The 26144-nt window shown below is 38.0% G+C and overlaps 1 protein-coding gene across 3 annotated transcripts in view; it reads left to right on the top strand.

The window, feature by feature from the left end:
- The window catches only part of LOC148944301 (uncharacterized), a 149441-nt gene that overhangs the window by 30901 nt on the left and 92396 nt on the right, over positions 1 to 26144 (top strand). For 2 of the 3 annotated variants that reach the window (XM_089099777.1, XM_089099778.1), the window contains one exon: positions 13051 to 13246. In XM_089099777.1, the coding sequence (XP_088955903.1) occupies positions 13051 to 13246 (196 nt within the window). Of the gene's footprint in view, positions 1 to 9224; positions 9302 to 13050; positions 13247 to 26144 lie in introns of those variants that run through there. The other variant, XM_089099779.1, reaches the window with a different exon arrangement.

The raw sequence follows: 26144 nt of genomic DNA, 5'->3' as shown, positions 1-26144 counted from the left end.
TGTAAGGGGTAATTAAAATATTTTATTTGCACTTATTCCATCAAAATTATAAATCAGCAGATAAGTTAGACTGATATTCAAATTCACATTTTCATCGAAAAAAAAAACAAGAAAAAAAAAAAAAACGGAACAAAGAAAAATAAGCAAAAAAACTTCACTGGCCAAGAAAACTTATGCATAAAAAAATAAAAAAAAAATTTGATCCGGGTTCAATTGTTTTTTTAAAGTGTTTGTAAATCTTCTTAGCGTCAGGATCCACCTGCAGTTGTGTCAGGTCCAGCTTTTAAATTTTTAAGATCTTAACGGGCATTTTTCGCCCAATTTTCGGTGTTTTGAATTAGAAAAGAAATAATGTGATATATTCATTTGAATGATGAAGAAGTTGTATGTATTATATATTTGACTTCACTATAAGAAGTTTCATCTGAAGAATATTTAAATTCTCTGCTATAATAAAGGATAAGAATAAACATCCTCCAGAGCCACTGATGTTGCATAGGGGGTCGAATCAGTGTTTCAGTTCCTGGACCTTTTCTCACATGGATAGGTAACAAGCCTATCGCCTAACCTTGCCGTGCTAACATAGGGTTAAATTTCCAGCTATTTATTTATTATTTGTCAAAGGAAAAATTTGCCATATTCTTTCCTGGAAAGGAAAAAAACCTATTTGTTTATTAAGTAAGATTCGTTTTTAATAACCACAGTATGTTGGGCGTACCTCTCCCAAACAAAGTATGGAATCTTTAAAAGCTGATGTTTCATTTGACTTCGTCTTAACTTGTTGCGACAATTAGTCATGCTGGGGCTTTTGAAGATAGTTTCATTGTCCGATACAAATTAACATTTACTCATCCTGGCCGTTTTTAAGGTTACAGCACACAAGTAATAGGTAATATATGTGGACTGTGTTTTACCCTGAGGCAAAACCGTCAATGCCGATACTTACTATGAGATCCTTATGAACTTGTATCGTGCAAGGCACAATAATTGTAAATAAAACTCACAAGCAGTTTGTTTTGTTACGGCATAATAGCTGACCTCACACTAAGAATAAGACGTAGCAGTTCTTCTAAGAATCTGGCTGGAGCCAATTTGACAAGTCTCCACAGAGACTAAACAAACCCTTAGCGACTTCCTCTCCAGTTTTGTCTGCATTATCCCCTTGATGACTAGGGGAAAGCCAAAAGTCACTTAGGAATCTGTTACTAACCGGATGAATGGCCCGGGCAATGACCTCAATGATATCGAGGAAGAGCTGTTCCTTGATGAAGTTCAGTATTTTGAAGAGGACTTTAGGGGCCAGACTCCGACTAAAGAAGCTCCGACCGAGAAGGGTTCACCTGCTTCAAGTGTCTTGGATCAGGTCGATCTCACAAAGATTCCAAGCCCAACTGCTAGATCTCCCCTATCAGGAAAAGGTGAGCAAGAACTAGCTTTGAGAGACTTCACAAAGAAACCGACTTAACCACCAAAATCAAAGACACCGTCAAAAATTTGGAAAACTCCCTACTAAGCTCTCAAGCTGACCTACAGTTATGAGTTACAGTTATGAAGCTCAAAAACGAAAAGATAGGAAATTCTTCTATGACAACTGACTTTTATCGCATTACTGACGGAAGAAGTAGTCTGTGTGATAATATTTGAGTTCACTCAAGTAAAAGAAGCAAAATGTTTACTATAGCTGTTAAAGCGCTTACAATTTTTGTTTCGATAAACATTTTCCTGGGATATAGCAAGGTGCAAAAAAAATGAGAGACTTCTGGTCCAACCGACCGTAATTAGATAATCCCCTATGTATATTCGAAATGGCCAGAAACCGGTTTGAAGAGATACTAAGAAGTATACACATCATCGATGGTCCAACCCAATTGTCCTCCCAATGAAAAAGATAAGCTATTCAAGTTGTATCCAATGATGAATCTGCAAAGCTGCTGCTTTCAGGAATGCGTACTTGCAACTTCCAGTACATATGTTATTGTCGATGAATCAGAAATAAATATCAAGGATATGTCATTCTTCAAACAATACAATCCAAAGACACCTATACAAGACGGGGGTTGCAAGTTCTCTTTATAAACGAATAAATTTACACTTTTGATGCTTATTAGGGAAGATTCGAAGTGGCCAAAGATATTAGTGGTCTAGGGCTTCGCAGGCGAGTTGCTGTAAGATTGACAGAGACCTTAATTTGAAAGGAACTTGAATTTTTTTTTTTGTCTCTTTTTTATTACAACTGCAGGAAACTTTCAGTAAATAAAGTGTGCCGCCCCACTGCACAGTGCAATCAAAGAAAAAAGGGCCTCCGTCTAAAACGGGAGATAAAAGTCTTAAACGGGGCAAGTATGATTACAAATATGATGGTGGAATCGACGTTTTAAAGCGAATGAATTTCGATGTGAGTGCTATATGCTTCATACTATCAAGGCATAGAGGACGTTATAGTCAATGAAAAAACTACGCCAGGATCATCTTGAAGATAGAATTGCCAAAAGTGGCATTAGAATACTACACGCAAGTAGGTGGTGGGCATATGGTGACCAGAAAAGAGTACTGTATGGGGTGGATTGACGGTCCCTAAAATGATGACGCATACTATTTTAAGTTTTCTTCGCCTTGTCATGCGTAATGCCCTTCTTCTTTATAACAAGAGAAAAAAGGCAAAACAAACAAATAAAACTCACATCTTAATAAAACTTTCAAAGTACGGCAACAACTGTAATCACAGATAAGATACCAAAGTCTGTAGTAGTCCTGGTGGCAGTAGACAAAAAGACTTATTTTCAGGTCTTCAATTTTACTTTTTTTTAGCTAAATGGCTTTCTCAAAATTATTCCGTATATGAAAGGAGCTATCCCCTCCTCAGCGCCTCGCTCTTTGCGCTAAAGTTTTTTATTGTTTTAAAAAGTAGAGTTGTGAGAAAGTGTCAAACTTTAGCGTATTTAATCAAAAAATTAAGATTATTGCTCCGACACCATAGATATTTTTGCAGTTTACACAATAACTTTAGTGATCCTGAACGGAGAAAAACAGGAAAAAGCCTACGGCTTTTTCTTCGTTGAATTGAAATAGTAAGAGACGAACCTCAAACAATCAAGTAGCTAATTAAGTCCAATGTATGCAATGGTTCGTTATTCCAGTGATCGTCGTTTAATATAACTTGTAACGTGGAAAATTGGGCTTTGATCCCCCGTGAGGGTGAACTTTTAATGTATTGGATTTAAAGCATATTGCTTCATCATCTATATAATGATTTCGTATAATACCTAAGTTACTATGGGTTACAGTTCCTTCCTTAATGTAATTTCCAAAAAACTATATTGATCCTTCACGTAATTCATATTAGGTTACTAACTACTACTGCAACCTGGATCAGATGACAATTGTTTCTCATTAGGCAGTTTTTTTTAAAACGCCTTTGTCAACTTTTGGTTATGTAAACCCTTATTACAAAAAGGACAAACCCTACGGTTTTTTCTTCTTTAGAATAGTAAGAGACGAATCTCAAAGAATCAGTTAACTAACTAAGCCTAATATATGCAATGGGTTGATATGGTAATGATCATCTTTTAATATAAAACCTCCTAAAAATGGTGTCAAATCAAAACAAAAGTACATGAAGTTGTTAATAAATAAAGATATATAATAAGTTAGGTTTTCCGGGTGGTTAAGGCACCAGACTTAAGATCTAGTCCATATGGGATCGTGTGTTCAAATCCCACACCTGACAAATTTCTTATTAAGCCTACTATTCTGGCAAAGGAAATCTCTAAGGCGACAAGTTGAATCTAGTAGTCAAGATATTCTATGACTGAATTTGTAAAAAAAAAAATTATATATAATAAGTTAGGTTGGCCGAGTGGTTAAGGTACCAGACTTAAGATCTAGTCCACATGGGATCGTGTGTTTAAATCCCACACCTGTCAAATTTTTTATTAAGCCTACTATTCTGGCAAAGGAAATTGAATCTAGTAGTCAAAATATTCTATGACTGGATTTGTAAAAAATCACAAACAAGAAAAAGCCTATGGCTGTTTCTTATTTAGAATAGTAAGAGACGAACTTCAGAGAATCAGGCAGCTAACTTAGTCTAATATGTGCCATGGTTTGTAATTACAAGGTTTCAGCCATCTCTACAGCGATGATACCGATATAAATTACATAATCCCTAATTATGTTTCAGTTAACATGGGCTAGATGTTGTTCTTTACTATAACCAAACAGAAAAAAACCTATGGCTTTTTCTTATTTGGTATAGTAAGAGATGACCCTCAAAATGTCAGGCAGCTAACTTCTATTCAAAAGATAATTTTATTATCTTAACTTTTAGTTGTTATGTGCCGTGATTTATTCTTTACTAGGTTTTCAGCTATATCCGTTGAAATTAACATAGGCCCCATTTATAATAAACTGTATCGGTCCTTTATATAAATTCGCTCAAAAAAAGTATAAAACAAAACTGAGACTTTTCGCGTAAAGAATTATATAATTTTAAAAAGGACACGAAGAATTCAAAAACCAAGAACTTCTTCCTTTATTGATACCACAAAAAATATGCACTTGTTTGAGAGTTTAACCTTACCCAGTAGTATATAAGAATCATTAGCCACTTAGAAAACCTACTCTCATCAACAGGGTTACTGACAACTTACCAGCTCTCATCAAACTACCCTCATCTCGTCTACTACCATGAAAGAACACTGAGCCGGATGACTTTTCCGGAGCCTGACGTCATCATCATTTTCATTGCTGCTGTCGTCGTTTTTGTCATTGGGGATTATTATTGTCGTCCCTTTCCGGAAATCCTTATTGTAATACAAACAGGAAAAAGCCTATGGCTTTTTCTTAAATGGAATAGTAAGAGACGATCCGGCTACAACCTACGATTATGATATCATTGATCAATCTTTAACATGAAATTATAATCTTATTTTAGTTACTATGGACTAGAAGTTTGTTCTTTACTGTAATTCAAACTAAGAAAATACGAGAAAACTTCCCAAGGCCAGAACAAAATTTGCACTTTACTGAAAAAAATATAAGTGTTTTTACTTTTATAACTTTAATAAATCAAATAATATTAAATTTCTGTTCGTTTTATATCAGGAAAAAAGAAAATAATACTTTAAATCTTTTCATTTTTAAAGAATTTATAGTTTGGCCTGCTATTTGATTGCTGGAGAAAAATTTTCAGCAATTTTTAACAACATACACCCTTTTAAAAATCTGGACACAAATAGTACTGTTTAATTTAGTTTCATACCTCCTCTAGTTGACCTGAAATGGAAAACTTGATACCATTCACAAAAAAAATCTGTTTACTTTCTTTGATAGCTTGGATACACTTACACTATTTTGATTCTGTTAAATTTTAAGAGCAGAAATAGGAGGGTTGGCGTGGGAGGGTGGGAGTGGAAGGGGGATTAGTTGCCTTCAAATCACTTTCGACTATTAGAAAGGGCATCAGCCCTTTCTATTTTCAATCGAATGAGCCCTTTTCGAAGTTCCCACGACAACTCTTTCGATATTAAGTGCCCTGATCTAAACAACAACAACAACAAAAATAATACATTATACCCACTTCGATCTTTACTATAAAAATGTCAAGCCTTCCAATCACTTTCGACTATTAAAAAGGGCACTAGGCCTTCCAATTTCCAATCGATTGAGCCCTTTTGGAAACGACAACGCTTTCTATAAGCACCTTATATGCCCCCAGGGCATAAATTGCAACCCTTACCTTAAGGTCTGTTAGGGTTGTTGTCATCCTCTAAGACCGAATTTCCAGAACTTTCAACTACGTTAAACAACATGGCTATCTCCAAAATTTTATTGGATGTGTCTGGGGAAATGGTGGGCGTGAAAGGGATATCAGTCGCCTTCCAATCACTTTCGACTATTAAAAAGGGCACAAGCCACTCCAATTTCCAATTGAATGAGCGCTTTTCGAAGTTTCTACGACAACTTCTTCGATACGAAGTGCCCTGATCTAAAGGAAAAAATTAATAAATAATACATTGTGCCAACATCGTTCTTATATGCCTCCAGGGCATAAATTAAAACCCTTGCCCTGAGGGTTGTGGGGGGGGGTGTCCTCCTCTTTACTTAGTCCCCGTTTCTTGTCTCGCTCTCAAGTGTCCCCGTTCTTTACTTAGACAGCGCGATCGTGCTGCCTATGATTTATACAACAACTTTCTATATAAACCTTATATGCCCCCAAGGCATAACTTACAACCCTTGCACCGAGGGCTCTGAGGGGGTTATCATTTTAAAAGACCTAATTTCGAGAACGTTCAACTACGTTGAACAAAATGGCTATCTCAAAGTGTTCATTGGATGTGTTTTGGAAAATGGTGGGCGTGAGAAGGGCGTTAGTCGCTATCCAATCACTTTCAACTATTAAAATTGGGAATAGCTCTTTCAATTTCCAATTGAATCAGCCCTTTTGAAGTTTCTACAACAACGCTTTCAATAAAAACTTTATATACCCCCGGACATAACTTACAACCCTTACCTTGAGGGCGGGGGGGGGGGGGTTGTCATCTTTAAAGGCCTAATTTCCAAAATTTTCAACTACGTTGCATAAAATAGCTATCTAAAAATTTTGATTGGATATGTTTGGGGAAACGGTGGGCGTGAGAGGGAGGTTAGTTGCCCTCAAATCACTTTCGACTATTAAAAAGGGTACTATCCCTTTCAATTTCAAATCGAATGAGCCCTTTTTCAAGTTTCTACGACACAGATTTCAATAAAAACCTTATATGCCCCCAGGGCATAACTTATAACCCTTGCCCTGAGGGTTGTGGGGGAGTGTCCTCGTCAAAAATATATTTTCTCTCTGGAAATCAACTACGCTGAACAAAATGGCTATTTCAAAATATTTATTGGATGTATTTGGGGGAATGATGGGCGTCGGGGGGCTAGTTGCCCTCCAGTCACTTTCGACTATTAAAAAGGACACTAGCCTTTTGAATTGCCAATCGAATGAGCTTTTTTTGAAGTTTCTACGACAACGCCTTCTTTAAAAACCTTATATAAACCCAGGGCATAACTTAAAACCCTTGCCCTGACGGCCGTGGGGGAGTGTCCTTCTCAAAAATATATTTTCTATCTTTAAAACAACTACGCTGAACAAAATGGCTATCTTCAAATTTTGATTGGAACTAATATATTTAAAATCAGAGTAAAAATCCGATTCTTTTGATGTATCATTGATATCAAAATTCCGTCTTTTAAAATTTTGGTTACTATTGAGACGAGTCGCTCTTGCTGTACAGTTTGTTACCACGAACTGTTTGATAATGAAATTACAAACAGGAAAGCCTATGGCTTTCTCTTAATTGGAATAGTAAGAGACGACCTGGCTTCAACCTACGATTATGACGTCATTGATCAATCTTTAACACGAAAAAAGACATCAAAAATGCAGTTTTTTGTAAAAAGTGATTCTATTTTTTTTAATTAAAAAAAGGCACTAGTACTTTTAATTTACGTTTAAACGAGCTCCCTCGTGACATTTTAGAATCACTGGGTCGATACTATCACCCCTGGGGAAAAGAAAGAACAAAAAAAAAAAAAAAAACAACAAACGAATAAACACGCATTTCTTCTGGCAAAAGAAAATACAAAATTCGATAGGAGCTTGAAACCTCTACAGTAAGGTTCTCTGATACGCTGAAACTGATAGTGGGATTTTCATTAGGATTATATGACTTTTAGGGGTGTTTTCCCCTTTTTTCGAAAATAGGGCAAATTTTGGCTCGTAACTTTTGATAAGTAAGACTAACCTTGATGAAATTTAAATATTTAAAATCAGCATAAAAATCCGATTTTTTGGTGTATCTATTGATATTAAAATTCCGTTTTTTAGAGTTTCGGTTACTATTGAAACGAGTCGCTCTTACTATACAGTTCGTTACCACGAACTGTTTGATCTCGTACCTCTCAGAAATGATGACACTGCTTGACTTTAAACGAACGATAAAAATGAGCCTATTTTCTGCTCTAGCGCAGAATTTTTTTTTACCTTTTTCGGTACTGCAGCATTGTATGGGCCTTTCTAAAAAGTCAAGTTTGGTTAATGCTAACGAAATAAAATAAAATAGGATGAATATATAACAGTTTATAAACAAATATGGACTGTAGATTTCCACATTAGGGGGGGGGGCTGGAGGTGGGAGTAAAGCATAGCATATATTAAATAAGTAACCTAACCTAGGTCCCTCCCCCCCCCCTAAACCCCAAAAAACAACAGTTTAAATATCACAAACGCAATGAAAACCACGTTTTGCATTGCGTTACTCTATATCGGTCTATTGTACTAACCCGTCTGGCGGGTTTTTCGTGACTGCTTTCCTTCTAAAGGCCTATATAAGACACCAGTACCCCTTTTTTAGTCTCAGCTAAAATCCAGAAAAGAGAGAAAGCTCAGTAAGCTACATTAAAAAATAATATGGAGTGGAAGCTATGGTACTTCTTTTGCTGATGGCGTCCAATTGAGTAGCTTGGGAAACCATCGCCGGAGAAAGACAGTGCTCCCTCAAACAGATCGAGTTTATTAGCTTTGCTTCTCAATTTGCTTAAAGTGTGGATTCTTGTGTACTAGTGACCACAATAATTATTTTGTGGAGTATTATTTTATAAAAAGTTTATTTCAGTTCCATTTTTCGTTGACAGTGCACATCTATTTGGAGCATAAAAAAACCTACAGCCAAGAGTGACTTCTAAATCCTAGCTCCGTTACTGTACATTTTCTACATTTCTGGCAAAAATTATGTGTCAACCCTGTCAAAAATTAAGTTCTACGCTGAAGTTAGTAGGTTTCGAGCGGATATGAATGTCAGACGCAGAGTCAGCCAGTTTTTTGCCCCATAAAAATATACCCTTACCCACCAATCGTGGAAAAACTAATGCTTAAGCGTGATAAGGACTTTGTTTTTGAAATTATCAAAAATAATGCCCTTACCTTTTACAAACGCAACCTCCCCCTCCCCCAGACAATTACTACAATAGATCATGCACGTGTTTGGTTATCACCCTTCACATTTTATCCTTTTATATTACTAAGTAGCTAATGCCATTTTTGTCTAATTCTGTCAATCAAATTGGTAAAAGTAAACAAAACACCAAAGATTGCATCCTACAAAAAAATGTCCTTGATCGGATGCTATTATCTTATTTGGTCTAATTCTCCGTTTATCTACGCTGTTGTCTGTGTCCATTTTCAACTGCTAAATGCCTTTGATAAGAAAAGCATTTTCTAGTCAAATTCAGTTTTCTGATAACTGTTAAATGTTGTTTTAAGGTAAATCTCCTTAGTTAAATATGAGTGCTTTGTTGGTTTTCACTGAAGGGTACCATTTGTTGGATTGTGATTTTGCTTCAGAAATCCATTTTTTTAAATGCACGAACTTAGTCAAAGGGGTCGACGGGCCCATTATCCCCCGCCTTCCATTTTAAGTCTATAAAACATAATATACAAAAAGGCACTTTAATTTAAAAAAAAAGTGTCCCATCCAAGGGCGCCGGCAGAAATTGTTCCAGGGGGGGGGGGGGGGGCCGGCGCCCCAATAGCAGTGATGGTTGGGTGACAATTTAGGAAGTTTAATGCACCAAACTACGACTTTACCTCGAAGAGGACGAGATTGCAATCAATTTAAAATCCTGAGAAGCTAATTGATTTAAAAGTATCAATAACTATATTTTAGGCTTCCAAGTTGCAAAAGAAGTAATGCCACACGGTGGTAGTGCTGGATTCAACCAAGTTGATTCCCTTTATTTGTAATGCAATTAGGAAACGTTTGGTGATCTGTAATTACGTATCAGCTATAATGAGGGGGGGGGGGTGAGTCATGGTTTAGGTGGGGTAGGGTAGATTCCTACAAAAGTACATTTTAATGGACAAACTGCTTACTCTTCATGATGCTTCAGATAAACGTTGAAAGAGGGCGGGGGAGTAGAAATTAATTAGAAGATTTCTCTATACAGCTAATATGTCACATTCCCATAATCTACCAGCACAGAGGTTGAAAAGGCAAGGCAGGTCATCATCAGCCCCACTATGAAATTTCCTTGGGACGGCAAATACTGCTAGGAATTTAGTTTTCAGCAATTTTAATGGTAATATTTTTCCTTTTTCTATTTATACAAAGTACTGCAATGTATTTAAAAAAAAATGCATGTAATATATTTAAAGATAAGAAAATCCTGTTGTAGAGGTTGTGATGGCTAGAGTTATGTAGAAGATCAAAAGGCTCACAGAATTTCCATCCATACAAACAATAATACGGTACTCCTTTTCATCCAACCAAAATTCTTTAGTAGTAATATTAACAAAACTACTATCCATCGCCAATTTTTAAGTATATTCAAATTTTATCCAAGACCAGGTATTTAAGGGACCCCTACCTCAAATTATATCTTGGCTAGGCCTGGTATGATTTGGAAAACAAACAGAAATTAAATAAAAAAAGAGCTTTTCAACTGAAAGCAAGAAAAAGATTTGAAACCTATTTGAACAGATTATTCTTTGTATGAATGGGACTGTCTCCTCTTTAGATTATTACTCTTTAATGTGAAGTTTGGCTTTTTTCCAAGTTTTGAAAGAAAATTTGCAATTGGACAAAAAAAATTTCAAAGCACTAAAAAAACTTTTTGAATGAGCAAAGGTGTCGAGAAGGGGACAGTCCCTCTTATATACAGAGTAATTTATATTTGTTTTAATTTTTTAACTTGCTCCTTACTTTAGTTGAAAAACCTTTTCTATTTGTTTAATTGCATTTCGTGAAACTGTAAATTTTTATGAATACAACGATTTTGGTAACGCAGAAAAAAATGATCTCTGTTCGGATTTTCATGGGTAATCAAACAGTTCGTGTTTTTTTCCCAGGAGTGATCGTATAGGCCCACTGGGCCTATACCGTCAGGAGAAGGCTCATTATTACGGAAATAAAAAGTTCTAGTGCCCTTTTTAAGTGACCAAACAATTGGAGGGCAACTAGGCCCCCTCCCGTGTCACTTTCTTCCCCAAATCTTACGATCAAAATTTGAGATAGCTTTTTGTTCAGCATAGTAGAGAGGCTCAATAACTATGTCTTTGTAGATAAAATGACCCCCTACAGCTCATGGGGAAAGGCTATAGAATTCGCCCATCGTTTTATTTGTTATTAGAAATTACGCGTACATTTTTCGGGTGGGGAAGGGAGGACGAATTTTCTGATGGGAGAAATTTCAATGGAGAGGATAGTTTCCAGGGGGTGAAATTTTCCACTGGGTGAATTTGCCAGAATTCATATACGAAATTTCGTTATATGTCTTGCTTTCTCTTTACCGATTCAATTTTACACGGAGAGATGTTAAGGGTATTTTCGCCGAGACTGAATTGTCCAGAGGATATTTCTATGGGGAGGGGAATTTTTCTGTGGAGGTGGATTCAGGTATCCTGGCGTTATTTAAAAAACGATCAGAAAAAATAAGTTTTTTCAACTGAAAGTAAAGAGCAGCATTAATACTTAAAAGGAACAGAAATTTTTACATATATGAGGGGGGTTGCCCTTTCCTCAACATCTTCCTCTTTACGTTAAAATTTAAATTTTGTCCCAATTCTTTAAAAACGACTCCTGAAACACATGGGTTGTTTAATTAGAACAATAAGTAACTTTTTTTTACCAAAAAACTGTAGCGTGATAATTGAGGTGATAAGGAGGGGGGCAACCCCCCGTCATATACGTAATAATTTATGTTCGTTTTAAGTTTTAATGCTGCTCCTTACTTTCAGTTGAACAAACTTTTTTTTTCTTTATTTAATGGAGCTTAGAGACAAACAAATTTTCTATAGGCAATGGAAAAAGTATGTCAATTAAAGTAAAAGTATATAAAAATTAAAAGTAAGTAAATACAAAGAATACACAAAACCATAGCCTACTTACAAAAACTAAGATATAAACTCCCAGCATTTAGTTCTGTTGGGCGGTGCCGAAGTGTTGGACGGATAGTTTTTTACAATATCAACAGTTTTGAACTTGGTTATCAAACACCAAAATATTTAATGCCTTTAGACTCAGTGTTTATAAGTAACGCATTATCAAAGTAGTTTGTTCAAAGTAAAACATTAAAATTTAGATAAAGAAAATCAAACAAAATTTTTTATATTTAATTTTGAATACAAATGGCCATTATATACAATCACTCCTCGAAAAAAAAAATGATAATAAAACACAAAAAACGTACCCGTTCACGGGGAAAATACAGAAATTTGCAGCATTCCTTTCACGGGAAACATTTCTGATTATAGTGACTTCTTGTATCAGCTCATGGGTACTCTTCCAATGCAAGCAAAACCTGAAGGCGTGTTCTTACTGAAATTGCACCTTATTAAGTTGTTCTCCTTGTGTTTTATTATAATTATACGAACTTTCTCATGTTCTAATAACTGCACTAATGACTAAGAAACAGATATAAATTTAGGATCCCCATAAAAAGCTGATTCTTTGACTGAATGTTATCTGTAGTTAGGCTCTCATACTGTTGTTATTGACAAGGATTGCCAGTTACTTACCATTCATTACTATGAAAAATTGGATTTTTTTTTTTGCTCCAACAAAATCATAGAAAAAATTGTTTGTGGAAAACTGGTTAAGGATTACTCAGTCAAAATTAGAACTTATATTTTCCTTATTATGGGTCAAAATCTATTGGCAGGTGCCCAACAGGGGGGCAACAACAATTTTTCCCGTGTTTTTCCCTATTCTGCTCTCTTTCCTTTGGTTTCCTTATAATTACTTTACAGTCCCAGATTTCCAGGGGGTATGGCCACCCTGCCCCTCCCCCTTGCCGGCGCCGATGATCTCATCCCAGGTTCACACGAATACGATTTTTTAAAATTCGAGTATTTGGTCAGAAATGAAGTAAATACAATTCCTGTGATTTTCCGATTAAGTATATTCAATTTTGGAACAATTGGCTTGTGCCTCCTTAAAAAAAAAAGAAAAAAAAGACATAAAGTCATCTGTGGGCATATTCTACACAGATCTTAAGGACGTTACTGTTTTATAGGCCCGTCAGCTTTATCAAACGAAGAATTGAAACAAGTGTTATCACGCGGCGATCAATCGGAGAAGAGACCAGTGCTAATTAGTAATTCTTGGAGCAACCAAATAACATCTGTGGAAAATGCCAGTTGTTTCAGCAGTTCCAATCTACCTGATACTAGTGAAGAGGATCCACACCTGTTGAAGACAAAATTTTATCGGTAAGAATTGAAAAGCTTGTGTGTTGTTTTTGGTTTTGTTTCTAAGAGTAGTTCTTTCCACTTTCAGTTTATCAGCTGTTAGAAATTCATAGTTTGCAGAATCTTCGTTTTAGCACGAAATAAATTTTGACGCAGAATTGTTTCTCTGAGAAGTTTTAAATTAATGATTATCAGAGTAGCGCAAGAGCTAACTTGCATTTTGACCTCCATTTTTTCCAAGTTAAATATGCCTTAATTGTTACGGCCGTAGCTAGGCTGCCAATAATCAAAATATATTATGTAGAACTTTCACGATTATATGCTAATTGTGATGTATATTGCAATCTGCTATGATGTATTGATCTGTGAACTATATAAAACCCCTTGGACTGTCCAAATTCTTACGATTTTCCCATATATTTCGTATAATAAATTATTGCACATAGTTTATTAAAACTCTGAGGCAAAGTAGGGACTACATGAACGAAGGAGGGTCCTGAATAATGTCCTAGCTAGCTAAATAGTTTAGTGGAGGTCGTAGTTTCCGCAAAATCTTGGAATTCTCTCTTCTGTAAAGGTCCGTTGAATAATTGCTTTCCCTTTTTAAAGGCCCCTTCACGAGGAGAGTCCTTCCCCTCTAGGCCCAGCCTAGTTACGCCAACGGACCGAAAGCTATCTATGGTGATAACCACTGATGTAGCCATAGGGATGGTTTGGGGCTAGATCCTTCCCCCTGGATATGAAAATTAATGAAAAAAACACAAATTTTACATAAAAAATTACCTTGGACACCACTCAAAATTCATTTGATCTCCCTCGAAACAAAATCTGATGGATCCTGGCTGGAATACCCGATGGGAGTGTTTTATCTTCTGCCTTGGTTACATTAAAACCTGATATTCCTTGATGAGTCTTCTAACAGCAGGGGTATTGCCTGAACTCCGTTTCGGATGGGCCATTTTATTGGCAATATGACAAAAAATAATTTTTCCGACTTTTCCCTAGTCGAAGTTGCTGTTTGGCTCTGTATCTTCCTCTGGCTATTCTACTGTCTATGAATGTTCATGTTTCTTTTGCTACTAATTTCATTTTATGGCTATGTTTTCTACCAACAGCAAAGAAAAGCACATAACAAAACACCTAATACATACAAAAACACCAAACACATAAAACAATCCTCACACAAATAACTGGAAGTTATTTGTTCTGTGCATACAATAGTTTTGAATTATTGGTCCTTGAAAATTTTACACTTATTGTCTGCATTAGAATAAGAGTTGGATAAAAAAAAAAAAAAAAAAAAAAAAAAAAAAAAAAAAAAAAAAAAAATCACAATGACGAGCAAAAAAGAAGAAAAGAGGGATTTCCGAGGTGATATCTCATTATTGTGTTTGTATTTTCAAATACGAAAACCTGTTGTCAAATACCAAAACTATATGTGTTCTATCTGAGATGAAAATGAGTAGAAATTTCCATGTTTTATAGCATTTTTTTGGGTTGGAAGTACAATTGACCAGAAATTTTTGAAGCTCCTTCCTGTGTATTCGTTTTTTGTTTTCGTTTTTCGGCAAATCAAATATGTACATTGCATAAGATTAGTAACAGAATAAAAAAATATAGATTATTACGGAGTAGAAGTGAATAGCAGCATAAAGTGAACGCTGCTGCTGTAGTTGACTCTGGCTAGCTGCACAAGGGCTGATGATGCTGCATATAGTGTTGTAGCGTTACCTAACGGCGTGGCGTGGAGGGCGGGAGGGGCTAGTTGCCCTCCGATTTTTTTTACTCTGAGAAAATGAATCGGAACTTTTAATATACATTCAAGTGAGCCCTTTCTGAAATATATACGAGTATGCCTTTCACGAAGACCATATACGGCCCCAAGTCGGAGCATACAATGCCTGCCCCCGGACCCTGTATGGCTGTGTCGACGCTGAAGTTTTTGTTATCTGACCTTTGAACTATTAAAAAAAATGGCTGTCTCAAAATTAATATCGGATGGGTTTGGGGAAAAAGGGCATGGGGGGGGGTAGGGACCCTCCGATCTCTTTTGACTCTTAAAAATTGAACTATAACTTTTAATTTCCATTCAAATCAGCCCTCTCTGAAGTTTATACGAGCATCCCTTCCATAAGAACCATATATGTCCCTAGGGCATAACTTGCAACTCCGGCCCCTGGGTCCTGAGTGGTTGTGTCGACACCGGATTTTTTTTTTATTCTGACCTTTGAACTATTTTTAACAAAATGGATATCTCAAAATTTTTATCAGATGCATTTGCGGGAAAAAAGGCGTTGGGGGGATAGTTGCCCTCTGATCTCTTTTGACTCTTAAAAACTGAACTAGCACTTTCAATTTCCAATCAACTGAGCCCTCTCTGAAGTTTATATGAGCATCCCTTCCAAAAAAGCTATATATGCCCTCCGAGCCTTACAACGCTTACCTCGGGCCCTGAAGGATTGTGTCGACCCCGGAATTTTCGTTTTATAATCTTTGAACCATTTTGAAAAAAGGGCTCTCTCAAAGTTCTAATCGAATGGGTTTGAGAAAAATATGACGTGTAGACGGGGGGGGGGGATAGTTTTCTCCGAGGAAACCCTAAGTTCCACATGAATTATCGTTTAATAGCGCTTGTCCCTGCTTTAAGTAAGGTAATGGAGAAAATACTAGATACCAGGCTTTCTAAATGGTTAAATGCAAATAATATAATACATGAAGAACGACGAGGTTTTAGGATAGGGTACGGGACGGTAGATACAATATTTATTTTAACGGCATTAATTGATAAATTTGGAAAGGGAAAAAATTGTCTTTATGTGGGATTTCTGGACCTCCATAAGGCGTTTGACAGTGTCAACAGAGAGCTATTGAAGGATTCCCTGTTTAGAATTGGCCTCCCTCATTTGTTTGTGAGGTTGATAGTGAGTATGTATATTTGTGTGAGTGGAATCGTGTTAGTTGGTAACAGGTTTTCTAGGCTTTTTAATATTAAGCTGGGAGTAAAACAAGGCAGCACTCTTTCTCCTAAATTGTTTAATATTTTTATTGTTCATTGTTCATTTTCTAGAGAATAGATGGGCTCCGAAAGTTAGTCTAGGGACCCATAAACTATCACTTTTATTATTTGCATATGATATTGCTTTGGTGGCTAGTACATCGCAAGATCTGCAGACGCTTCTGAGTCTTATAGAAGAATATTTGCAGATGAAAAAATTAAGGCTGAATGTTGAAAAGAGGGAAGTTGTTATTTTTAAAAAAAGGAAAGCAAGTGGCGAAGATAATTATAGATTTAAATTTAAAAATAAGGAACTGAAAGTAAGTAAAAGAATAAAATATTTAGGATTTGTTTTATCGGAAAATGGAAGTTTAAAGAGTCATGTTGATGAAATAATTAATAGAGGCAAAGTGGCCATGTCTGCAATTTTTAGAAATCCGGCAATAATGGGAATGAAAAACCTAAAAATGCATAAAAGAATATTTAATACAAAAATTTTACCAGTAATAGAATATGGAGCAGAGATTTGGGGCGGAGAAGCGGCACAGAAGTTGGAGTCCCTCCAGCTCCGGTATTATAAAAGACTGTTTGGATTACATCAGACCACTCATTCACAAATTCTGAAAGGTTATATGGGCCTGTTTTCGTTAAAACTACGTAGGTCTATTTTGATGCTTAGATTTTGGTTGAAGCTCATTAGGTGTAATGAAGATAGAATAGTAAGAGCTGCTTATTATCAGATGTTGAGTTATGGTTCGAAAAAGTTGTGGCCATCCCAAATTAGGTCATTACTAGAAAGAGTGGGAATGCCCTACTTATGGAATGACGGTCTTGGTTCCCGTGATCTACCAACAAGTTTAGTAAGCCAGGTACGATTTATCTTAGACGGTCAAGAGATTCAGTAATGGCAAGGACTGGTTTTAAATTCTGCTACACTGAAGCATTATAATCAGGTTAAACTTAGTTTTGGAGAGGAAATTTATTTTAAATTTAATCTACCGGCTATCATTTTGTGTCGATGGATTCAGTTTAGGGCGAATTGCCTTCCAATCCAGAGCAGGCAAATGGTGTTCGACAGGGGAATAGTAAATCCTGAATGTCGGTATGTGTGTCCTCTTTGTAGGGATGAGGACGAAGATTTGGACCATTTTCTCCGAAAGTGCCCGGTGCTCTCTCATTTAAGGAAAAATTCCTTACATGGGATTGTTTTGCTGCTTCCTGGAATTTTACAAAGTAGTAATCCAACCACAATATTTCGTATTGGTGCCTACATAGAGAAGGGATTAGAAAGAAGGAAAAGATTTTACAATTAATTATTATTAATTATATGGAATTAAGCGTATTTTCTCGATAAATTACCATAAAGTATTTTTCGCTATGTATCATGTTAATGTGTGTTTCGTAATTTGTTCTATTGTGATTTCTTTATTTTTCATAAATTTTTGTGTGTATATGGCTCTTGGGCTTTTGAAATACACGATCTATCTATCTATACGCCCCCAGGACAACACTAAGAGCTCCTACCCCCGGGCCCGGAGGAGTTGTGTTGACACCGGAGTTTTTGTTATCTAATGTTTGAATAATTTTCAAAAAACTGGGTGTCTCAAAATTTGTAGTGGATGGGTTTGGGGAAAAAAGGCGTGGGGAGGGGGGCTAGTTACTCTTAAATCTCTTGACTCTTAAAAAGTGAACTATAACTTACAATTTCCAATTAAATGAGCCCTCTGTGAAGTTTATACGAGCATCCCTTTCATAAGAACAATACATGCTTTTAGGGCATAACTTAGAACGCCTTCCCCCAAGCCCTGGGAAATTATATTGACACCGGAGTTTTTTTTTTTTTAATCCGACCCTTGAACTATTTTTAACAAAATATCTATCTCAAAATTTTCATCAGATGTGTTTGGAAAAAGAAGGCGGGGGGGGGGGGGGGCTAATTGCCCTCGGATCTCTTTTGACTATTGAAAAGTGAGCTCGAACTATCAATTTCCAATCAAATGAGCCCTCTCTGAAGTTTATACGATCATCCCTTTCATAAGAACCATACATGCCCTAGGGCATAACTTACAGCGCCTGCCTCTGGGCCTTGGGGGGTTGTGTCGACACCTGAGTTTGTGTTTCGACATCTGACTTTTGAATAATTTTTAACTTAATGGCTATCTTAAAATTTTTATCGGATGCATTTGGGGAAAAAGGGGTGGGGTGGGGGGGCTAGTTGCCCTCCAATCTCTTTTGACTCTCAAAAACAGAACTAGAACTTTCAATTTCCAATTAAATGATCCCTTTCTAAAGATTTTACGAGCATTCCTTCAATAAGAACCATATATTCCTCCAGGGCATAACTTACAACGCCTGCCCTTGGGCCCTGGGGGGCTGTGTCGACCCCGGAGTTTTCGCTGTATGGCCTCTGAACTATTTTTAAAAAGTGGTTGTCTTAAAGTTCTTATTAGATGGGTTTGAGGAAAAAAGGGCGCGGAGGGGGCTAAGTACCCTCCAATCTCTTTTGACTCTTAAAAAGTGAAATAAAACTTTCAATATCCAATAAGATGAAACCTCCTTGAAGTTTATACGAGCATCCCTTCCATAAGAACCATATATGCCCACAGGGCACAGCTTACAACGCCTGCCCCCGGGCCCTGTGGCGCTGTGTCGACACCAGAGTTTTTGTTGTATGCTCTTAGAACTATTTTTTAACAAAATAGCTATCTCAAAATTTTTGTCGGATGCATTTGGGAAAAAAGGGAGTGGGGGTGGGGGGTGGGGGAGGCTGGTTACCCTTCGATATCTTTTGACGCTTAAAAAGTGAACTAGATCTTTCAATATCCAATCAAATGAGCCCTCTCTGAAGTTTATAGCATTAGCCATTTAAATTTCCAATCGAAGGAGCCCTTCTTGAAGTTTCCACGACAACGCTTTCTATAAAAACCTTATATGCCCCCAGGGCATAACTCAACCCTTGCTCTTAGGGCTGTGATAGGTTGGGGGAGGGTTGTCATCCTAAAAGACCTAATTCCCTGAATTTTCAACTATGTTGAATAAAATGGCTATCTCAAAAATTTGATTGGATGTGTTTGGGGAAATGGTGGGTGTGAGAGGGGGGCTAGCTGCCCTCCGATCACTTCCGACTCTTAAAAGGGCACTAGCCCTTCGAAATTCCAATCGAATGAGTCCTTTTTGAAGTTTCTACGACAAAGCTTTCTGTACAAGGCTTTTAATCCCCCAGGAAACAGTTTAAAACTCGTTCCCTTAGGGGTTTGAGGGGAGTATCTTGTTCAAATATCTGAATTCCATCTGGAAATCAACTACGCTGAACAAAATGGCTATGTCAAAATTTTGATTGGATGTGTTTGGGAGACTGGTGGGCGTGGAAGGGGTGTTAGTTGCCTTCCAATCACTGTTGACCCTTAATAAGGGCACTAGAACTCTCGATGTTCAATCGAATGAACCCTCTTTGAAGTATCTAAGACGACCCCTTCCATTTGAAGTGCCTCTGGGAAAAAAATTAAATAAATAAATAAATAATAAACATTCGAGCCGTATGGCCTTTACTATAGGCAATGCTATAGCGTCACCTCTGAAAGAGTAGGGTATCAAAGAATATATATCAACCCCTCTCATATCTAGAACATTGTCTATTCGTCTAAGTTTCAATGTTGCTCTCTTCTTTTTTGTGGAAAAAAACATAGAAATTTTCTTCGTTTTCAATTCTATATCCAGCTTTACCCTAAATACGAAGAGGGACATTGTCCAATCAATCTTCGTTCATTACACTCTCTTGCTCCCTCTCAAATGGGATCCAATCTACATGAAAATCATACGTTAACATTCTGGATGTCTACTTTCTAACATTCTAACATTCTGGAAGAACCCATAACAGAATTTTTACACCACCCTCTCCCATAACAACCAAAATTGGAAATATCATATTTTTTTTTCTAGGTGTGCGTGTTTATTTGAGTTTTTTTTTTTTTTTTTTTTTACAAAGGGTCACCGTGTTGAAACAGCGATCATAAAATTGTAGGAAGGACCTATTCGAGGAAATCGCAACTTCTAGTGCCCTTTTTAACACCCAAATGAATTGGAGGTTAAAGCACCGGCGGGCCGTTTTTAGCCATCAGGACCTACCGCAGCCAAACATGGCGTCGTGTAAAAATTCAAGGAAGCTATTTTAATCAGAAAAGCCAAATTATATAGAAAAAAAATGTGTAGGTAAAAAATATTGAAGGAAGTGTAACCCACGCTACCTCCTTGGCAAGGACTCGAGGTCATGAAGTATTGCTCAGTTCATGGTCAAAGCGCTAGCTGCAACCTATTAAAGAGTGAACCATGGCCCATAGTTAGCAAAAATTAAGAAATCCACTTAAAAACTGCCTTGTCTGAAAAACTGCCATTTATAGCTGATTAAAGAGTGATAACACTATTATTTCGGTTAATCTTAATATTAAAATGTTGCTTTGAAAACAAATTTACACGAATAAAAAAAAGCCTGAAACTCTCAAAAATGGCTGGTCTAGGCGTTCCCCCCCCCTCCTGGAAAATACCCCCCGGAAAATACAACCGTAGAAAATACCCCCCGAAAAATATCCCTTTGGAAATTACACCCCCCAGACCCCCCCCCTCCACGACTGGTTGGTTTTCAATCACTTTTGACTTTTAAAAAAAGGACTAGAACTCTCAATTTCTGATCAAACGAGCATCCTTCGAAGTCTCTACGACCATGAGGCGGTGAGGTTGAAGTGGGGATGAGGAGGGGGAGCCCCCTCCTATACGGAATAAGCTCTGCTCATTTTGGGGTGACTCTTTACTTTCATAATAACAGCGTAGATCAGAAATACTCCCAGAAATCAAAAGGGATTAAGTGTAAATTTCAGATTTTGATGCGTTTTTAAAGTTTTTTCTCCCCCTCGAAAAAATACCCCCCCCCCAAAAAAAAAGTCTGAATACGTCCCTGGGGATTATTCATCAATTTCTATCTCCACCCTCCCCTTGTCTCTTTCTTAGAACTAATTCTGAGTATCTCCGATGGCTCAATGAGATTTAGGATGTTTTGGCATTTAAGTGCACCCTTTGAAGCATCTACCTCCCTCCCTAACTAGCCAAAGTAGTTTTAAGGTCTAAACAAATTTCACTGTCTTAGGTAAATTCCCTGTTCTTTTATAATTCCAAAAATTTGCATATAAGAACTTTAAACCTCTATAAGGGGGTTCTTTAGTTGTTGTATAGTTAGGGAGGGAGGGTGATGCCTCAAAGGGTGTATTTTAGTACCCAAAACATCCCAACTCTCACTAAGCCTTCAGATAAATATAGAATTAGTCTTAATGGAGAGACGAGGGGAGGGTGGAGGTAGAATTGATTTATAGTCTTCAGGGCCCTATCCAGGACTTTTCTTGGGGGGTTATTTTTTCGGGGGGGGGGGGGTACAAGAAAACTATAAAAATATATCAAGAATGTGAAATTAGTGTTCAATCCCTCTTGATTTCTGGGATTATTTCTGGTCTTCTCTATTATTATGAAAGTAAAGAGCAACACTAAACTCCAAATTGAGCAGAATTTATTCATTATAGGAAGGGGACTGCCCCTTTTTCATCCCCACCTCAACCTCATTGTCGCAAAACTTTGGAGGCTGCTCATTTGATTTAGAAATTGAGAGTTCTAGTCCGTTTTTTTATAAGTCAAAAGTGATTGGAGACCAACCAGCCGCGAGGGCATTTTCCGCGTGAGGGGATATTTCCCGGGGGTGGGTAAACACAGGCTCCCGAAAATGGCATAAGATCAAACGAAAAGCACGCCATTGGAATTTTCATTATCGGGAACTCTACACAGAAGCTGCAATGCAGCCCCAATCTCTCCCACCCTGACGTAGAAAGAACATCACTCTTTTTGCATGGGTACCACTAATGTGTCCTCCTTTCCTTCTTCTCCTTCATCTTCTTTTTCTTTGTCGCTGCGGGGCACTGGAACATCGTAGAGAGCTGTTGAAGGGTTTATTTTAAAGGATAATTTTTATATCTAATTATATTTTGTATCTAATTTTTATAAATTTGACTTGATAACTATAATAATAATAATAATTTATATCAACTCTCTTTATATGCAGGAAAAGCACTTGGAGGAGTGCAGAAATACAGAAAAATAAAATAAAAATGGAACCAATAAACAAGAAAAAACTCACAAAAAAATTACATCTCAGCTACTTAAGCAACACAATTAAGGCTATACAGTTAAGTAATAAAGTTGACCATATATTCTCGACGCTTACGGAACCCGTCCACAAGGTGGTCCATTTTTGAAGAAATATCAAAAATGTTATTTCTACTTGAAGCGTACCGGTTGCGAGTCCAAAGCGGCTACTGCACAAGATCTTACAAAAACGGAAGAATAGAGATATAGTTTTCTTCCGCTCAGATATTGTGAAAAACTCCACAAACGGACCAAGAAGAAGACATGCGGTGCGAAAAAAGCGTTGTAAAGTCTGCCCAGGGTTATTCTCTGAAGTTAGCCTTTAACTCGAGCAGGCTGTCCTTACGATTTTCTAAGCTTTTTTTTTCAACGCCGAGATAACAAGTGTTTTAGTAGTTTCAACATTTGATCCAAACGGGAGACCTAAATAGTTCAGAGAAAACGATGCAGAAATAATTTCTGGGCCAACATTGATAGTAATGGAAGGTTGTTGGGACCAACCGTAGACGAGAAGCTCAGATTTAGAGGAAGTGACTTGAAGCCTAATCTCATTGAGCCCAGAGCAAACTTTATCAACTGTATCTTGGAGAAACTGGAGATCATCTGATAATAGAAAAATATCGTCTGCGTGACAGAAGTGGCTGACATCAATATGGGGCTCAATTAGAAATGGAGGAATATTTTTAGTAACGGTTCGGAAGGCATTATTGAAAAGAGCTGGACTAAGCACAGAACCTTGTTTCATACCTTTCCCAACGGTGATGGATTTTCTCAGCTGGCTACCTAGCCGCACCTGTATGGACGCATTACGATACCAATTCTATAAGAGACGGCGGAGAAAAGGGTTTATTTCACTTCTCAATAGAGAAAGAGTAGCATGTGAATGGATAATGGAATCGAAAGCCTTTGAAATGTCGATTGCACACACGTACAGGTTCTTTTTCAGCATCTTATAGCGGTCTAAAACAGCCAAAAAAGTTGCGTGTGCGTTTTGCACACCTACTTGACTTGACTTAAGTCCCGTCCGTCCTTGAAGGTCGTCTTGGGGCCTCTTTCTTCGTGATGGCGTGGATGTGCCTTTTGTATGCTTCACGGTTTCCTGCTAGGCGACGAAGGTCCGAGAGGCGGTGAGGTGCTAAGTTTTCCTTCCACCTTTTCGGGGGACGACCACGAGGACGAGAACCGTGAATTTGGCCTTCGAAGGTGATTTTTGGGAGACGGGACTGACTCATCCGTTGTACATGACCCAGCCATCGAAGTTGGTGGAGCTGGATCTTCATGAGAATTGTTTGTTGTATTTTAAGGCGCTCAAGAAGTTCGACATTTGAGATTCTATCAAGGTAAGTGATCCCGGCGATGCGGCGGAGGCACTTAGTTTCAAATGCTGCGAGTCGACGATTGTCATCCACCTTCAGCGTCCATGTTTCACATGAGTAGATTGCGATGGGGATGATCAGGGTATCGAAAAGTCGTGTCTTAAGCCGCAGAGACAAATCCTTGCTTCACCATATGGGCATAAGGGCTTTGGAACTGGAACTCGCGAGGGTGGGACGTCTTTTACTGTCTTTTGATAGACTGTTGTCGCTGGTGATCAAACTACCGAGGGAACTCGTTGACCCACTGAATACTCTCTGCATTAAGTTCCAGGTCTGGCTTAACTGTATCCTGCGGCTTTCGTGAGCTGCACATAGCCTTTGTTTTTTATACATTTATGCTCATTCCAAAAGAACTAGTGGCTTCGAGGATGTCGTTAGCAACGACTTGTAGTTCATCGGGTGTTTCAGCCATTTCGTCTATATCGTCGGCGTAGGCTAGCTTATCTGTCTGAACACCCCTTATATGTGCGCCGCAAGTTGTTTCCACCGGGGATAAGACTTCTGTGAGGAAGAGGTTGAACAGCTGCGGAGACAAGAGACATCCTTGAAGGACACTTGTAGACGTCAGGAAACTGTCAGTGAGACCTTCACTAGTCATGACGTGGCTCACAAATTTGGAGTAAACATCTTTGATAAGGTCGACTAGGTATCTTGGGAATCTGTAATGAAGTAGGATATGCCATAGGCCATTTCTTAAAATAAGGTCAAATGATTGCCTAAAGTCAATGAAGAGCTGATACAGGTCGCGACCGAATTCCAGATATTTCTCTAAAATCTGGCGAACAGTGAAAATTTGGGAAACGGTCGATCCCCCAGGGCGAAGACCAGCTTGGTATTCTTGGATGACTAAGGACGGCACGGATCTGATCCGTTGGAGTATAATTCGGGTGAAGATCTTGGTAGTTTTACTTGTTAGGCTAATAGGACGGTAATTATCAAATATCGCCTTTGACCGCTTCTTGTGTAGCGGAATAATTGTGGCTTCGCACCAAGAAGTTAGGAAATGACCCTCTTGCCAGGCAGCGGATACAATCTTATGGAAAAGATTTATAAGTGGTTCACACCGGACTTTCAGCAGTTCTGCCTGTATTCCGTCCGGGCCAGGGGCCTTGTAGTCTTCAGTGCTTGGACGGCGTCTTCGACCTCAGAACGGAGAGGAGGTGGGCTGGGGTTTGAGACAGTAATGGGAAAAAGTCCAGGACAGCAGGGTTTGGAAGGATATCAGGATTAAGTTTTTCTTTGAAATGCTCCATCCATCTCGATCGGATACCTTCTGTGCTTTGCATCTGGGAGCTGTTTTTATCTAGCATTGCACAAGAACTGAGACTTTTCTTGCTTGTTAGCTGACGAACTCTCTTTTACATAAAGTAGGAGTCGCCTTTCTTAAGATCAGACTCACACTGTTCGCATTTGTCTATAATGTAGGTGCGACGGTTTCTACGTGTGGGTATTTCTACAGCACGCTTCAACTGCTTACATCTGTCCTTGCTCTCTCTGTCTGACCCGTGTTAGTGTGTTCGTTTCTCAGCACATAATAAAGTAATTTCCTTGTTTATACAAGGCTTTTTATCACCCTTTTTGGTTCCTAGGGCAGATATCCCTACTTCGCTGATGATCTTAGAGGAGTATGTGACCAGTTTATCGATATCCTCTTTAGATAGAGTTATAGGAATATTAGAAAGAAGGTCCGATATTTGAGTAAAGTTCATCGATGTAGGTCTGGCGGGTTTGAGGGTCTTGGAGAAGATGTGTGTTGAAACGAGCGGGTCTCTTATTCAGCTTTGCGGAAGATTTCAGGTGTATCTTTAGTGCAGATGACCAGGGAATGGTCGCTATCGAAATCGCCACCTGCAAGGGTGATATTATATAGCACAGACGGTTTCACCGCCTAGAGACAAGCACGTAATCAATAATATTGCGGGTTTTTCCATCCGACGAGGTCCTTGTCGCCTTTCGACGTTCTCTGTGTTTGAAGAGAGTATTGGTAATGGCTAGATCGCTGTCACTGCAATGTTCAATGAGGCGTTCTCCCCTCTTGTTAAGTCGTCAAAGGCCAAATTTACCCATAACATCTTCGTTTCCAGCAGAAGCGTTACCAACAATAGCATTGAAGTCGCCAATGACAACAACAAGGCCTTTTTTGGAACTACGTCAATTAGGCTTTGCAGTTGAAGGTAGAAATTGTCAGACTCTTCATCTGGTTTGCTGCCTTCAGGAGCGTAGACTTGGATGATCGTGATGTTGATCGGTGATCCTTTCATTCTTATCATAATCAACCGTTCTGAAACAGGCGTTACGGAAATCAGGGATCTTCATGCCTTACTCGACATCAAAAATCCAAGACCTTGGCGATAGACGCCATCGGTTC

This window comes from Artemia sp. Qi Xiang Cuo, chromosome 14 (assembly GCF_049724085.1).
Source record: "Artemia sp. Qi Xiang Cuo chromosome 14, ASM4972408v1, whole genome shotgun sequence".
In the NCBI taxonomy this organism is placed as follows: Eukaryota; Metazoa; Arthropoda; class Branchiopoda; order Anostraca; family Artemiidae; genus Artemia; species Artemia sp. Qi Xiang Cuo.
The sequence above is the reverse complement of the archived record's forward strand: the minus strand, read 5'-3'. Positions and strand labels throughout refer to the sequence as shown.